At 49.0% G+C, this 14,351-nt stretch overlaps 1 protein-coding gene across 2 annotated transcripts in view; it reads left to right on the top strand.

Moving 5' to 3' along the window:
* Positions 1–680: 680 nt before the first annotated feature.
* The window catches only part of fastk (Fas-activated serine/threonine kinase), a 28,323-nt gene continuing 14,652 nt past the window's right edge, over positions 681–14,351 (top strand). The window contains exons 1-11 of one of the 2 annotated variants that reach the window (XM_030403080.1): positions 681–840; positions 7,812–8,688; positions 8,785–9,124; positions 10,218–10,405; positions 10,492–10,640; positions 10,725–10,941; positions 11,028–11,187; positions 11,789–11,880; positions 11,958–12,639; positions 12,751–12,865; positions 13,073–13,197. In XM_030403080.1, the coding sequence (XP_030258940.1) occupies positions 7,854–8,688; positions 8,785–9,124; positions 10,218–10,405; positions 10,492–10,640; positions 10,725–10,941; positions 11,028–11,187; positions 11,789–11,880; positions 11,958–12,639; positions 12,751–12,865; positions 13,073–13,159 (2,865 nt within the window). In that variant the 5' untranslated portion in view covers positions 681–840; positions 7,812–7,853 and the 3' untranslated portion in view covers positions 13,160–13,197. Of the gene's footprint in view, positions 841–7,811; positions 8,689–8,784; positions 9,125–10,217; positions 10,406–10,491; positions 10,641–10,724; positions 10,942–11,027; positions 11,188–11,788; positions 11,881–11,957; positions 12,640–12,750; positions 12,866–13,072; positions 14,310–14,351 lie in introns of those variants that run through there. The other variant, XM_030403079.1, reaches the window with a different exon arrangement.

The following is a 14,351-nucleotide window of genomic DNA, read 5'->3' as shown; positions in this document are numbered from 1 at the left end:
ATGATAAAAACAAAATATATTTTTAAAAATATGAACATTTAAACCATAAAATTATGTTCTTCTACTCTGTCACACCTCAGAGGGGATTATTGCACCTTTAACTCCAATACATTTATCTGACATCAGTGAAACAGCAACATTTACTTTATGGAAGTTAAAGGGCTTTTCACAGCCGGTCCAGGCTGATCCACTTAGCTGATCCCAGGTCAGCTCTGAGCCTGGGCTGAGGGTCTGCACTGTGACAGCCCTGGTTACTGTCACACAGGATACTTTTACCTACAACACTGATCATCTGCAGTTTGTTCATATGGTGCTATCACTACTTCTACAGGAGCTTTCATTCTTCTTAGTTCTGCTGTCTCAGTGGACAAAAGCATGACATGATCCAGAACAACCTGATCTGCATAGTGTGTGTGTTTGTTCTGGAAGTGAGTGGAAACAGGAGGAAGAGGAGCAGGAGGCTCATCCTGCTGCTGAGGACCTACACAGAAGAGTATGAGTTCACACACACACACACACACACACACACACACACACACACACACACACACACACACACATTTATTTAGTTCCTGGTCAGTTATTAAGATATTATTGATCTGCAGTCCTGATCAGGTCGTGTTGATGTGATGGTTACAGGTGTGTGGTGTAGCAGACAGGGGGCGCTGTTGATCTGTTCCCCTCTCCTCGAGATGCATGCCGGGTAGATGAGGATGGCGTCTGCGGGCTGTGTGGAGGAATGAGACGGCTGACCGCTGACTGTTTCCCCGGTGAACCCGCACCGTCTGCGGCATCAGGTTTCTCAGCGGAGCGGAGCTGCAGGTGTTTCTGAGCTATGAGGTAAACACAGCGCCGCTGTCAGCCTCAGATAGCTCACCTAACCCGGGATACAACCGGGCTAAATACCCGGCTAATAACCGGGTTAAGGACAGACGGATGCTAACATGCTAACAGATCAGCTGGCTGATAGCTAGTTTAGGTTAGCTCAGTTTACAGTTGAAAGCAGTTGAACTTGTAGTCTCAGCTAGCATGTTGTAATGTAGTTTACCTATGTAGTGTGTAACCTCAGTTAGCTTTATGTCATTAAACCGTTTGATTGAATTAGCCGACATGGCTGCTAACAGCCCGGCTAACTTTCGCCTATCAGCTGCTCTGACAGCCTGAAAAAAACACGTCAGGAACGTCAAATGAGTTATGACGTCATCACATGGTGTTGACTTGTGTAGTGACGTGTCTGTGACGGCGCTGACACCCCAGCAGAAGGGTGAACCGGCCAACTAGCCGGCTGGATGCTAACGTTAGCATGTGGGCCTGAGCTGAGTGCAGCTGACTGGTGAACAGGTGAGCAGCTGATCACTTCTGATTCTGACGTCATTTAAACTAAATACAGGTTACCTCACAGTGAGGCTGGGCCTTCAGTCACATCTGACATCAGAGTGTTCACCACTTAAACCAGTTAACCAATATACCAGTAAAACAGTAAACCCAGCAGCCGTGTGTGTCCCAGTGGACCCGTCTAATTGCTGATGTGTGACACTAGCCCATTCACACTGAGGCTGCAGATTCAAATTGGTGTGACGGTGACATCATGATGATGACGTCTGTGTGTTTCCAACAAAATGTAATGTAAATGTAAATCTGAACATGAACCCTCTGACAGTTTATAATCATATTGATGCTGTTATAATGTGTAGTGATTGAGATCCTGACCCACCAAACACCCTGGAAAGTGACAAAGTGACGATGTTCACTTTAATTTACATAATTAGATTATCTCCATCAGTAAACTGGACGCTGTCTGACTCTGTCACTGTGGCAACAGTAACTACAACAACACAAACACTCAGTGAGTTAAAGTTTTTTGCCGGTGACAGACGCTGTTTCTCAGGCAGAAATGTGATGAAGAGTCGGTAGGACAGACAGGAGGACAGACACTCCTCCACATATAACTGCAGTATTTTTTCCTCATAAGTTGCCAAAGACAGTTACTGTTGTTTGGTCATGTAACGTTGTTTTATGGGACATTTCTCTTTTATTTGATGAGTGAAGGACCTGATCATCTGACTGTTGAGTTGTTAAAAACCTGGTTTTCGGGGTCTTGGAGAGTTTTTTTCTTTTATTTGTTTATTTTTGGTTCAAAATACTGTGTGAAGAAGAAGTCTGTCCACACACAGTTTATATCGTGCTCTGCAAAGTTGGCCATCTGGCTGACCCGCAGAAACCAAGCTCAAACAGTGGGCAGTGTGGAGCCGGTGTTGGTTTTGAGAGGACTGCTGAAGGCCCGACTGCGGGTGGAGCATACCTACTATAAAATGATGGAGACTCTGCAGGCTTTCAAACATATGAGCTGTTGGGGAAGTTTTGTGCTCTGTCGGGGAGGACGGGGAGCTGGATATACATATCTGAATCTCTCTTTGTGTTGTTGGTGTTGATTTTGGGAGGGACGGCGTCCGCCGAGATGCCACATCCATCTATCCGGCAGGGAGTGAGGATAGTCCCGCCGGGTAGTAGGGTTAGAATGGATGAGGGTTCTCTTGGCTGCTGGTGAGCAGGTGGGACACAACAAACCTTGCTTTGCATTGCAGATGAACAAAGCAGTGGTTGCGTTCGTTAAAGACGAGCCTCTTGTTCATCAGCTGGTGCAAAGTGGAGTGTATGTCAGAGATTTGCAGGTGTCCTGCTCTCAGCTCCATGCCTGACTTGCTGCCGCTGTTGCCAGTGGTGGCGGTACTGGGCCCATGGCCGGTGGCAGTGCTACGCACGGTGTTACGGCTGGCAGCGCTGTGGTCCGACCCAGCGTACCCAAAGCCAGTGCTGACGACGGTGTTGTGGGCGTGGCCGGAGCTACTGGTGCCCTGTCTGAAAATAATGAAGTAGACAGAGAGGAAGAGAGGCAGCCTGAGAGGCAGCAGGCTGATGTGGCTGCAGAAAACCTGAGCAGCTCTAAGCGTGCAGCTGCTGAAGCTCAGGTACAACAGGCTGAGGAAGAAGCATCAAGTCACTCACAGAAGGACTGGGTGTGTTCAGCAGCCAGGTGTCAGGGAGAGCTGAGGATATTAAGTATGACTCTGAGTCAGATACCATCTCTGTAGGTGAAATTTACACTAAGACCACAGATCTCTACTCTGTGGAAGAAGTGAATCAGTGTCTGGATGAAACCTTAAAAAAAGTCTGTCGCAGTGAGTAGCCCTTTTTACACAGCGTCTCCACATTGTCTCCGCAGCATTGGTTCGCCAATTCTCTGCCGACTGTGATTCGCACAGAGCGAAGCAGCTCCGCCTTACAGACGAACCGCTGTGTAATTCACACAGAAAGCCGGCGCTGCAACTCGATGACGACAAGGTGTTGAAAACATGTTGTCAGACAGTTTATAATCACACGGATGCTGTTATAATTAGGAATGTCCAGATCCGATCTGTAGGATTGGGATCGGGGCCGATATGGGCATTTTTCTACTGATCGGAATTGGCAATTTTGAACATGGACCCAAAGCCGATTTTTTTTTTCTTTTTTCCAGAGTACAACTTGTGGCAGAACGCACATGCGCACATAACATTACTCTGGCAAACGTGGATAAAATGTCTGCAGTGTGGAAATAACTTAAATTAGAAAGCGAAAGCAGTCCAACGGCGACATGTAACATCTGCAATACAACCCTTTCACGGAGCTGCATTTAATACTACTCATTTGATACAGCATATACAAAACAAAAACTCAAAGAATACAACGAGTTCACTCGAGAGTACAGGCAAAGACACCGAAGCAGCAAACACTCGTAGATACTTTCAAAAGGAAAGAGAATTTATCTTGAGACGGCAACATGGCCACAAATATTATGGAGAAGGTAATTGAATTCATCGCTCTGGATAACCAGCTCATCTCCGCAGTACAGGATCAGGGTTTTCTGGAGTTATTGAATCCTCGGTGTGTCCTACCATCTCAGCATCACACTCACTCCACTCTGGAGTTACAGCGTGCCGTATGAGCACTAGTTTGGTGGGTCTCATACAGCAGAGCATGTAAAACAGACAGTCGAGGAGATGCTGAACGCTGTGAAGTAGACGAGCAACGCGTCCACGTCATTTTACATGGCAGCGTAAGGAATATGTAAAAGCAGTGGATGATATGGAGGCACCAAGCGTGGGCTGCGTCTCTCACACTTCAGCTGCTGTAACGAGGGTCTGCTGTCACAGTGCAGCGTCACACACTCACCTGCTAACACCAGGAAGGTGGAGGACAGTGTTGGAATAGCATATGCAGAATAAGACAGAGCCGTATGAAAGTATAGACTTTGTTTCAACAAAATAAAAACCTATTAATGAACAGCTTGGATGCAGGGACTTTTTTTCTTAATGCAGCTGTATTATCCAGGAAAATATTAGTTAAGGCTAAATATCCGATCAGGACTCGGTATCGGCAGATACTGAAGGACTTTGATCTTGATCGGGATCAGGGTAAAAAAAAAACCTGTTCGGGACATCTCAATCTGGGGAAAATCCTCAGATTGAGATCCTGACCCACCAAACATCCTGGAATGTGACAACGTTATGTTTTTTAAACTGGACGCTGTTTGACTCTGTCACTGCGAGGACGGAGGCTGTTTTCTGGGGGAAAGTTCACTTAAGTCTCTGTCCGGAGGGCAGACCGTCAGGATGATTCATTTTCATCACAAATACTCGGTGAGTTAAAGTGACAGACGCTGTTTTTCGGGCAGAAATGTGATGAAGAGTCGGTAGGACGGGCAGGAGGACAGACAGGAGGATGGAGTTTTGTTTGGTCATGTAACGTTGCTTTGTGTGAAATTTCTCTTTATTTAGTTGAATGAAGGACCTGCTTAGTAATCAGACTGTACGATCAACACGCCCTTGGTAAGTGCAGCCAGATTATCCGTTCACACTGGTTCAATTCGCCAATATTACGGTCCTGATACTACCTCCAGAGGTGGATCAGCACCTGAGCGAAATTTCATCCCTCGCTGTATCTGAAACTTTCACACAGAGGAGGATGCAGAGAATTGGCGAAGGACCCCTGCATGCAACGACAGTGTGACTGGGGCTAGTGATTACTTCAGTGACACTGATACATTCATCAGATCCGTTGATGTCCTGAAAAGATTAGTTGATTTTGACCTTTTGGAAGAAAAGAAATGCTTTTGCCTCAAAAAACATCGAACAACTTTGAGGAAAGGAACAAAAGGCAAAACGGTCAGAAGAAGGACCAGAAAGTAACACAGAATCATGCATCACATGCTGGGTTTCTCTTTTCACTGGTCTCTGATAGCTCCTGTCTGTTTCTTTTTTCAAACCTCTTCATGCAGAGTCTTAAAATAGGCTCTCTAAACATCAACGGGGGAAGAGACAGACAAAAGAGGCTCTGATATCTGAAGTTTCCAGTTTAAAAAATACTGACGTGTTGTTCCTGCGGGAGACACATTCAAATCCAGCAGACAAAGTAGACTGGAGCTTATGGTGGCAGCGCCCATGTGTCCTCAGTCATGGCACTAACTTCAGTGCAGGAGTAGCTGTCTTGTTTGGAACAACAGCTAGTGCAACAGTTTTATCCTCCACTGAAGTGGTGAAGGGCCGTCTGCTCATTGTATCAGAAATGCACAATGTGTTCTGCAGAAAGAACACACACAGTTTCTTCAACCTGATGAAAAATGAGCTGAGAAACTCCCAGCAGGATCAGCTCATCATCAGTGATTTCACTGTAGACAGGATGAGTGAGGAACCTCATCCTCAGTCAGCTCAAAGCCTCAATAACATAATTGCTCATCTGGATCTGTTAAGACACATGGAGGGTAAGACATCCACAGTCCAGACAGTACACATGGGTGAGGGTCAGTAACAGCACGATCAGTGCTGCACGACTGGACAGGATGTACAAACCTAAGCTCCAGACTAATTCACTGCCACATAAACCCAGTTGGTTTCACTGACCACGATTTTGTTATTTTACTTTTAAACATCTCACCAGGCGAAAGGGCTAAGTCCTACTGGCTCTTTAACAACAGGTTCCTGCAGGACACCACATTTTGCCAACACTTTCAGGGTTTGTGGCAAACGTTGAAACTTCAGTTCTCCAAATACATTCAAATACATTGCGTGTCATTTCAAGTTTGTTCGAACTTGATTTTTTGGAAAAGTGACAGCCCTAATTGGTATTGTCTCTTTGGACCAGGAGAAAGTGTTCAACACGGTGGATCACTCTTATTTGTTTTTTGCAAGGTGTTTGGTATTGGTGATGGTTTTTTGGCCTGGGTGAATTTGTTGTACAGGGATGCACAGTGTATGTTGAAGGTGAGCTGAGTCAGCAAATCAGCCTGTAAAGCACAGGATCAGACAGGGTTGTCCTATCTCAGCTCAGCTACACAGCTTAGCCATCGAACCCTTGCTGTGCAGACTGAGAGATCGACTCAGTGGCCTCTCATTGCCAGGTCTGCCTGGAGGACTTGAATTGGGAAAGAGGGACTGAAGGCGTTGTTCTGGGCACAGACGGCTTCCAGAAAAAAGAATTGGGAGCGAGTGAAGGAGAAAGTGTGTGCTCGGTTGTCTAAATAGAAATGGTTGCTACCCCAGCTGTCATACAGTGGAAGAGTTCTAGTTGCCAGTAATTTGGTTGCCTCGACCCTCTGGCACAAACTAAAAGCACTGACACCACCGAGAGGCCTGATAGAGGACATTCAAAGAGCCATCCTGGACTTTTTCTGGTCCGGCAAACACTGGATCCATGCAGCTGCCCTCTACCTACCTGTGGCTGAAGGGGGACAGGGACTAATCAGCATCCAGTCTAAGATCGCCTCTTTCAGACTCAGAAGAGCACCAAAACTTTACAGCTGTTTCCCAAGCTGGTGCGACACGTTGGCTGCTGAGAAGAGCTGGCGGCTGGAATACGACACACACCTGTTCCTCCTACAACCCGAGAACATGGACCTAAGAGGATTGTTTCCTTTCTACACCTCGGTTCTGCGGGCTTGGCAGATGTTTAAGATCAAGCGCGACACTGCAGACTGAGACGTGTGGTTGTTTGTGGAACCTCAGCTGCTGTCGTTTGAAACTCCTCACCTGGACAAGTTTCAGGCTGTGGGGAAAAAAGCACTTCATCACATCAGCATCAAAACCCTAAATGTGCCATCTCTGGCAGGGATGGAGGAGTCGAGGTGGACTGAGTTCTTTGGCCCAGACGTTTCCCTGAAAGGCAGCTGGTGGTCCATGTACAAGCTGCCTGTTGAAAAGTGGACAGCAGACCTCCAGTGGAGGATTGTGCACGGTGCAATAGCTATAAACAGATACAGACTGAGACCATTTATTTGTTCCGTGTCCTCATCTGGACATTTTGTTTGAGTTGTTAAAAACCTGGTTTCGGGGTCTTGGAGAGTTTTTTTTCTTTTATTTGTTTATTTTTGGCTCAAAATACTGTGTGAAGAAGAAGTCTGTCCACACACTGTTGAACTTCATATCTGGCTCTGCAAAGTTGGCCATCTGGCTGACCCGTAGAAACCAAGCTCAAACAGTGGGCAGTGTGGAGCTGGTGTTGGTTTCGAGAGGACTGCTGAAGGCCCGACTGCTGAAGGCCCAACTGCCGGTGGAGCATGCCTACTATAAAATGATGGAGACTCTGCAGGTTTTCAAACATATGAGCTGTTGGGGAAGTTTTGTGCTCTGTGGGGGAGGACGGGGAGCTGGATATACATCTCTGAATCTCTTTGCGTTGTTGGTGTTGATTTTGTTGTTGTTGTCCTGAAGCAGGAGAAAGAGTGATTTTGTTTGCTTCTTGAAGTGGCTCAATAAACTTCTCCTTTTCTACTGCAGGAGCGTCATGTTGTCTCCTCCAGGTGTCCTAGCTGTTGGAAGATGCTGTGTTTTTCCACTGGGTGGCGCCTCCTGAGCCAAGCTCCACGCCGCCCTCCCTGCCCCTCCTGCCCCATTGCTTGCTCTGTTGCCATGTACGCCACCCGCCTCTACAGTACTGCAGGAGGAGGAGGTGGTGGTGGAGGAGGTGGGGTCAAACAGGGGCGGAGGGCGGGGCTCGCCATGCTCGAGCCGCCTCACCCCCACCACCCTCAGCCAGCCCCACCTCCCACCACTTACCCCTTGTACCAGGGCCGCCCTGACACCCATCGAGGAGCACACTACCACCACCACTACCACCCCCACCCTCACCCTCACCCTCACCCCCACCCACAGCCCACCCACCTGGCCCCGCCGCCGCTGCCCCCACACTACCAGCACCACTCCCACTTCCACGTGTATGGAGGTGGGACAGCAACCGGAGGGGCGTCTGCCACCAACAGCAAAAAGAAGACGTGGAACTTCATCCACGAGAAGATGAGCTATGACACGTTCTTCACTATGAAGCGGCTGATAGAGCGCTCACGACGTCCTGACGAGGTGCTGCGCTGGGTAACCCAGAACCCCGCCAAGATCTCCCACAACCACTACCCCGTCGCCCTGCAGAAGATCGGGCAGCTGCTACAGGCCACGTGCCCACCACGAGGAGGAGGAGGAGACACGGACATGGACCCCGTGGGAGGAGGAGGAGCAGCAGCCGCAGCAGCAGAAGGCGGAGACGCACGTCAGATTCTGGAGCATCAAGACTTTCAGACGCTCTGTAACGCCATTGTCAACGACTGCGCCAAGTTCGACAACTTCAGCATTGTCAACTGTCTGTACGCCGTGGCTGCACTTGGTGAGTTATCGTGATGTCATCAGAAATGTATGAGATGTTGTGTAGTGGTCTCAGGTGTTCAGGTCTCAGGTGTGCTGATGCGTCTGCTCTCCGCAGGTCTTGCCAGTGACTCTCAGGTGGTACAGGTGCTAGAGGCGGAGTCTCAGTCCAGACTGAACCAGTTTAACCAGAAGGATGTGTCCATGGTGTTCAGCTCCAGCATGAAGCTCCACCCGGGCAGTCAACACCCTTTGACCGAGGCCTGCCTGGCGGGCCTGGAGAAGAACCTGGAGAGAGAGCGCCACCCTCAGACACTCTTTCTGCTTCTGTCATACTACAGACTGAAGTGGCGCTCACTGCAGCCACTGGAAGCTGCTGCAGCTGCAGGGGGCACTAATGCTGCCACCACCAACAGTAACAACACACCTTCAAACCCTGAACAGCTGCTCGCCAACAGGTGTGTAAAAAGTATTTAGGGTCTGTGTTTAGTATTTATTTGTGTGTGTGTGTGTGTGTGTGTGCAGCACAGTCTTGTCGTCAGTCAAACACACACACACACACAGAGCAGAGCCCCGCTCTCAGTCTAACACACACACAGAGCAGAGCCCCACCCTCAGTCTAACACACACACAGAGCAGAGCCCCGCTCTCAGTCTAACACACACACAGAGCAGAGCCCCACCCTCAGTCTAACACACAGAGCAGAGCCCCGCCCTCAGTCTAACACACACACAGAGCAGAGCCCCACCCTCAGTCTAACACACACACAGAGCAGAGCCCCACCCTCAGTCTAACACACACACAGAGCAGAGCCCCGCTCTCAGTTTAACACACACACAGAGCAGAGCCCCGCTCTCAGTCTAACACACACACAGAGCAGAGCCCCACCCTCAGTCTAACACACAGAGCAGAGCAGAGCCCCGCTCTCAGTCTAACACACACACAGAGCAGAGCCCCGCTCTCAGTCTAACACACAGAGCAGAGCCCCGCCCTCAGTCTAACACACACACAGAGCAGAGCCCCGCTCTCAGTCTAACACACAGAGCAGAGCAGAGCCCCGCTCTCAGTCTAACACACACACAGAGCAGAGCCCCACCCTCAGTCTAACACACACACAGAGCAGAGCCCCGCCTTCAGTTTAACACACACACAGAACAGAGACCCGCTCTCAGTCTAACACACAGAGCAGAGCCCCGCTCTCAGTCTAACACACAGAGCAGAGCCCCGCTCTCAGTCTAACACACAGAGCAGAGCCCCGCTCTCAGTCTAACACACAGAGCAGAGCCCCACCCTCAGTCTAACACACAGAGCAGAGCAGAGCCCCGCTCTCAGTCTAACACACACACAGAGCAGAGCCCCGCTCTCAGTCTAACACACACACAGAGCAGAGCCCCGCTCTCAGTCTAACACACAGAGCAGAGCAGAGCCCCACCCTCAGTCTAACACACACAGAAAGCAGAGCCCCACCCTTGTTGGTTTATAAGAGTGAAACTCATTAATCCAGGTTTGTTTCTGCATATTTACGACCTCTGTGTCTTCATCGTCTCTCAGGAAGATCCTTCGTCTGGTCAAACATACCCTGGCGAGTGTCAGTGGTGTTCGTGACCAGGAAATGGCGCTGCTGGATGAGATGTTGGCGGCGTGTGCTCGAGAGGCAAGCAACAAGAGTCTGGAGCTGATCTTCAGTTCTCACCTGTTCTACCAGAACAGACAGGAGAGGTTCATCAGCAGCCTGGCAGGTACAGTCTGATCACATGACACACAGGATTAATCACAGGTGTGCTTATTGTGTGACCAGCTGATCATGTGACCTGCTCTCTGACAGAGGAGCTGCCAAAGAAAGTAGACAGCATCACTCCGTACACGATGGCTCTTATCGCCAAATACATCGCTCGCCATCGCCTCAGAGAGACACGGCTGCTTGACACCATTGCAGACTTCCTGGTGAAGAAGGCCGAGTACCTGGACAGTAAGGTGTGGGTCGACAGGTGCTCTTGTGGTTTTCTATGTGTGTGTACAGGACTCTGCAGGTGTCTGAGTCTGTGTGTGGGTCCTCAGGTAATCCAGAAGCTGGTGTTCCCGTTCAGCAGGATGAGTTACCGTCCCTCCAACGAGCAGCAGTTCTTCTCTCGGTTGGAGGAGGTGGTGGAGCTGAAGGCACTCAGTTCGCCACTTGCTACTGTCAACATCCTCATGTCTCTGTTCCAGCTGGGACATTTCCCGGGGCTGGTGCTGCACCGTGTCTTTTCCTCTGCTTTCATCAGCAACGTTACCAGTACGTGAACACAGCTCCACCAGTACAGAGCGCAGGTTTTATCAAAGGCTGCAGGAAATATTTTGTTTCTGTTATTTTGTCCACAGACAGTCCATACGCTCTCATTGTCCGGCGGTACCTCTCTCTTCTCGATGCTGCGGTGGAACTAGAGTACCGCGACTACACCGGACCAAGACTGCAAGACACCCACAAGGTCCTGATGTTTGACCACGCCCTTACTGCTGATGAGGTCAATCGCAAGTACAGGTAGTCACCAGACTCTCTTAAAGAAATTTGGGATTTTAAGAGTTGTTGAGTTAAAACAAACTTTATAACGTAGTGAAACTGTGTGTGTGACAGATTGTAACTCATTGTGTCCTTGTTGTAAATCCAGCATTAAATCTTTCAGCTGAAGTTGTTTGTCTCCTTGTAAAAAGTGTCAGTTTGTGGCAGCATGTCTGTACCAGCCTGTCTGCTTCTGTGTCTAAAGTGCTAAAGTCTTACCTGCCAACATTGATCAGCTGTTTGAACACACTGTTTACACTGATTTCACCATTTACACTCCATTTATGAAAGAAGAAACATGTTATTGATCTAAACATGTCACATGTTACAAAGACACTAAACAGTAACAATATAGGCTACTTCTTTGTCCCCGTGGAGAAAGTCCCCAGACTCCCTTAACAAATGTGTCAGTTTAGTGAGTTGTTGAGTTGGAGACACTTCATAAACTCTGTGAAACTCTGTCTCTGACTCATTCTGCATTATTATGAGCCTGTTCTGTTTTGTTTGAACTGGTTCTTCAGGTGAGTGACGGTGCTGTACCAGTCCAGTTGAAACTGGTTCTGATCCGCTTGTGTCCTGTCAGTTATAAAGGTCTGGTGGCCGAGGCTCTGAGACAGCTGGTTGGAGAGCAGAACTACAAACAGGATGAAGTACTGCCCCCGGGGTACTACACAGGTACTACACACAAAGTACTACACACAGAGTACTACATACTGACTGCTGTTATCTGATAACCATCTGTTGGTCTCCAGACTTTGTGCTGTGGATGGACAGTTCTGGTCGGGTTCTTCCCATCAGGACTGGGTCTGGTCTGGCTCTGAGCATCGTTCCTCCGTCCTGCGTTGCTGTTGTGACCAAGCCAACTGATGCGGCGGTTACCGTGGTGACCTCAGAGTTCCAGAAGTTCTCTCCATTCGTGGCACTGGAGGAGGGGGCGGAGCAGCCATGTCAGGTGGGCGAGGCCATGGAGCCCCGGTCCTTCCTGCCACATCACATCCGCAGCACGATGGGGGCCACGGCGGCCTCTGGACCCCCTCGTGCCGGGACTAACGGCAGCCCCTTGGACTACGGCCCCTACTACGTCCCTGCGGCGGAGTACTACTCCAGTCTGGCCAAGGAGCACTCTCTGGAGAGCCAGGACAGCTCCACACTCAGCAGCCCCCCCTCTGATGGCCTGGCCCAGCCCGGGGCCCCGGGGCCCACAGGGACCGCCGCCTCAGACTCACTCTTCCAGTTCTCCATCCGGAAGATCCTGGAGGACGAGGGGGGTGCGGGGGGCCAGGGGACGGACTGTGAGCTTCCCGGGTTCTACGAGGACGTGACATATTCTGAGGGGGGCGGGGCAGACAGAGGCGCAGCGTCACCTCCGCAGCTCCACCCCCCGAATAGACCCGACGCAGAAAGTGCTCCTACAGAGCAGAGGAAGATCAGGAGGTGAGTCCAGAACCTGATCATATAGGGTCCACTAAAAGAACCTGGTCACGATGTCACCACGGTGATGTCACATCACATATTGATGACTATTGGTCGATCTGTCCTTTGCAGGGTTATCATGTCCGTCAATGATAAGTGGCACTACTGCCACAACTGTGAGGTTCTGGTCGGTTCCAGAGCCATGAGGGACCGACACCTGAGGCTGCTGGGATACATCATCCTGCAGGTGAGCCGCATCACACCTGCAGGACTTTCTGTTTGATGACCAGCAGATGGCGACTCGCCTGCTTTCAGACAGACGGTGGAGGATGATGAGTTCAGGGTCTCCCTCCGACACTTACTACACCTGTTCAGTGATGTAGATCAGAGGGCGGAGGATGTCTGTCTGTGTGTTCATGTCATGTGACCTGTTGTCCTTGTTGTCCCCTCTCAGCTGCCGTACCACGAGCTGGAGAAGCTGAACGGCATCGAGGAGGTGAAGCAGTACCTGCACAAGAAGCTGCTGGACGTCCCACTATGACGCTCTGTCTGTGTGTGTGTGTGTGTGTGTGTGTGTGTGTGAGCGTGTGTGTGTGTCCTGGTTCTGGGGTTGGATTGGGGTCAGAGGTCAAACATGAGTGAGGAAAAGAGCAACAACTTCTCACTTCTTGTTTAGTCAGATCACAGATGCAGCGACCAGTTATTTAATTATTGAATCAGTTAATTAATCAGCTAATCAATAACTCGTCTGCTGCCAGTTTGAAAACAAGACCACACTTTTTATGAACACTTTTATAAGGCAGTGAGTGAGCAGTTTATCATCAACAGATGAAGGATTCTAATAAAGTGTAGCTGCAGCTGTAAACATTATCGAGGTGGTCGACTCAGACTCATCAGCATTTAAAGGACATGTTCGCTGATTTCTGCCCATTTTCCAATCAGATCAATACATTTCAGATTGATCTCTCCTCTGTTCATTTCTACAAGACAATTATTAAACCTGCTGCAGAGAAATAAATCCAAACTCACTTAGCAGAACTCCACCAGTCAACAACCAGACCTGTTCAATTTTCAGTGTATTTAAAGAAAAATTAGTCATGAATTATCAAATTCTTCCGTTGTGTGTTGTTCAGGTACTTTCAGAAAATCAGAACGCTGTGCAAAACTAAAATCATAAACACAAGCAATCATTAAACATGTACATTTAAAGCTCCCCATGTTAAAAATGTCCTTGAACGCACCATCAGGTGTGACAGTGGTTTGTATTGGAACATATGGACACACCCAGCTGGTCCTTTAATGTGTCATCATGTTGCTTTGATCTGATTGGTCGCTGTGTGAATGAACAAACATATCTTTTTATAACGTTTGGTAACAACGATGATGATGATGATGATGCATGTGTGGACTTTGTTCTTTTGGGCGTCACTGTTTTATAAAACCAGACGATAGTTAGTTTTTCTGTGGTGAGAGCAGGGGCTGTTGGGTACTGTAGTTCTGAGTGAAAGGAATGTTGCCACGGTAACGTGATGTGTGTGCCAAAGGCCTGGAGGACGACGACGAAGTGTGGGGGATAAATGTTGGGGTCAAAGGTCAGATTATTTATTTGTGTATCGGTGACGGACGGACTGAGAAGCTTGTTTATATAAATCTATTCATTCAAATGTCTATAAAACTGAAACCAAACTCCACTCGTCTGATGCTCGTTTTCATTTTCACTCACTGCTCCACAG

The sequence above is a fragment of the Sparus aurata genome, chromosome 21 (assembly GCF_900880675.1).
Source record: "Sparus aurata chromosome 21, fSpaAur1.1, whole genome shotgun sequence".
NCBI classification, from domain to species: Eukaryota; Metazoa; Chordata; class Actinopteri; order Spariformes; family Sparidae; genus Sparus; species Sparus aurata.
Note: the sequence above shows the minus strand (reverse complement) of the source record. Positions and strands in the feature narration are given on the sequence as shown.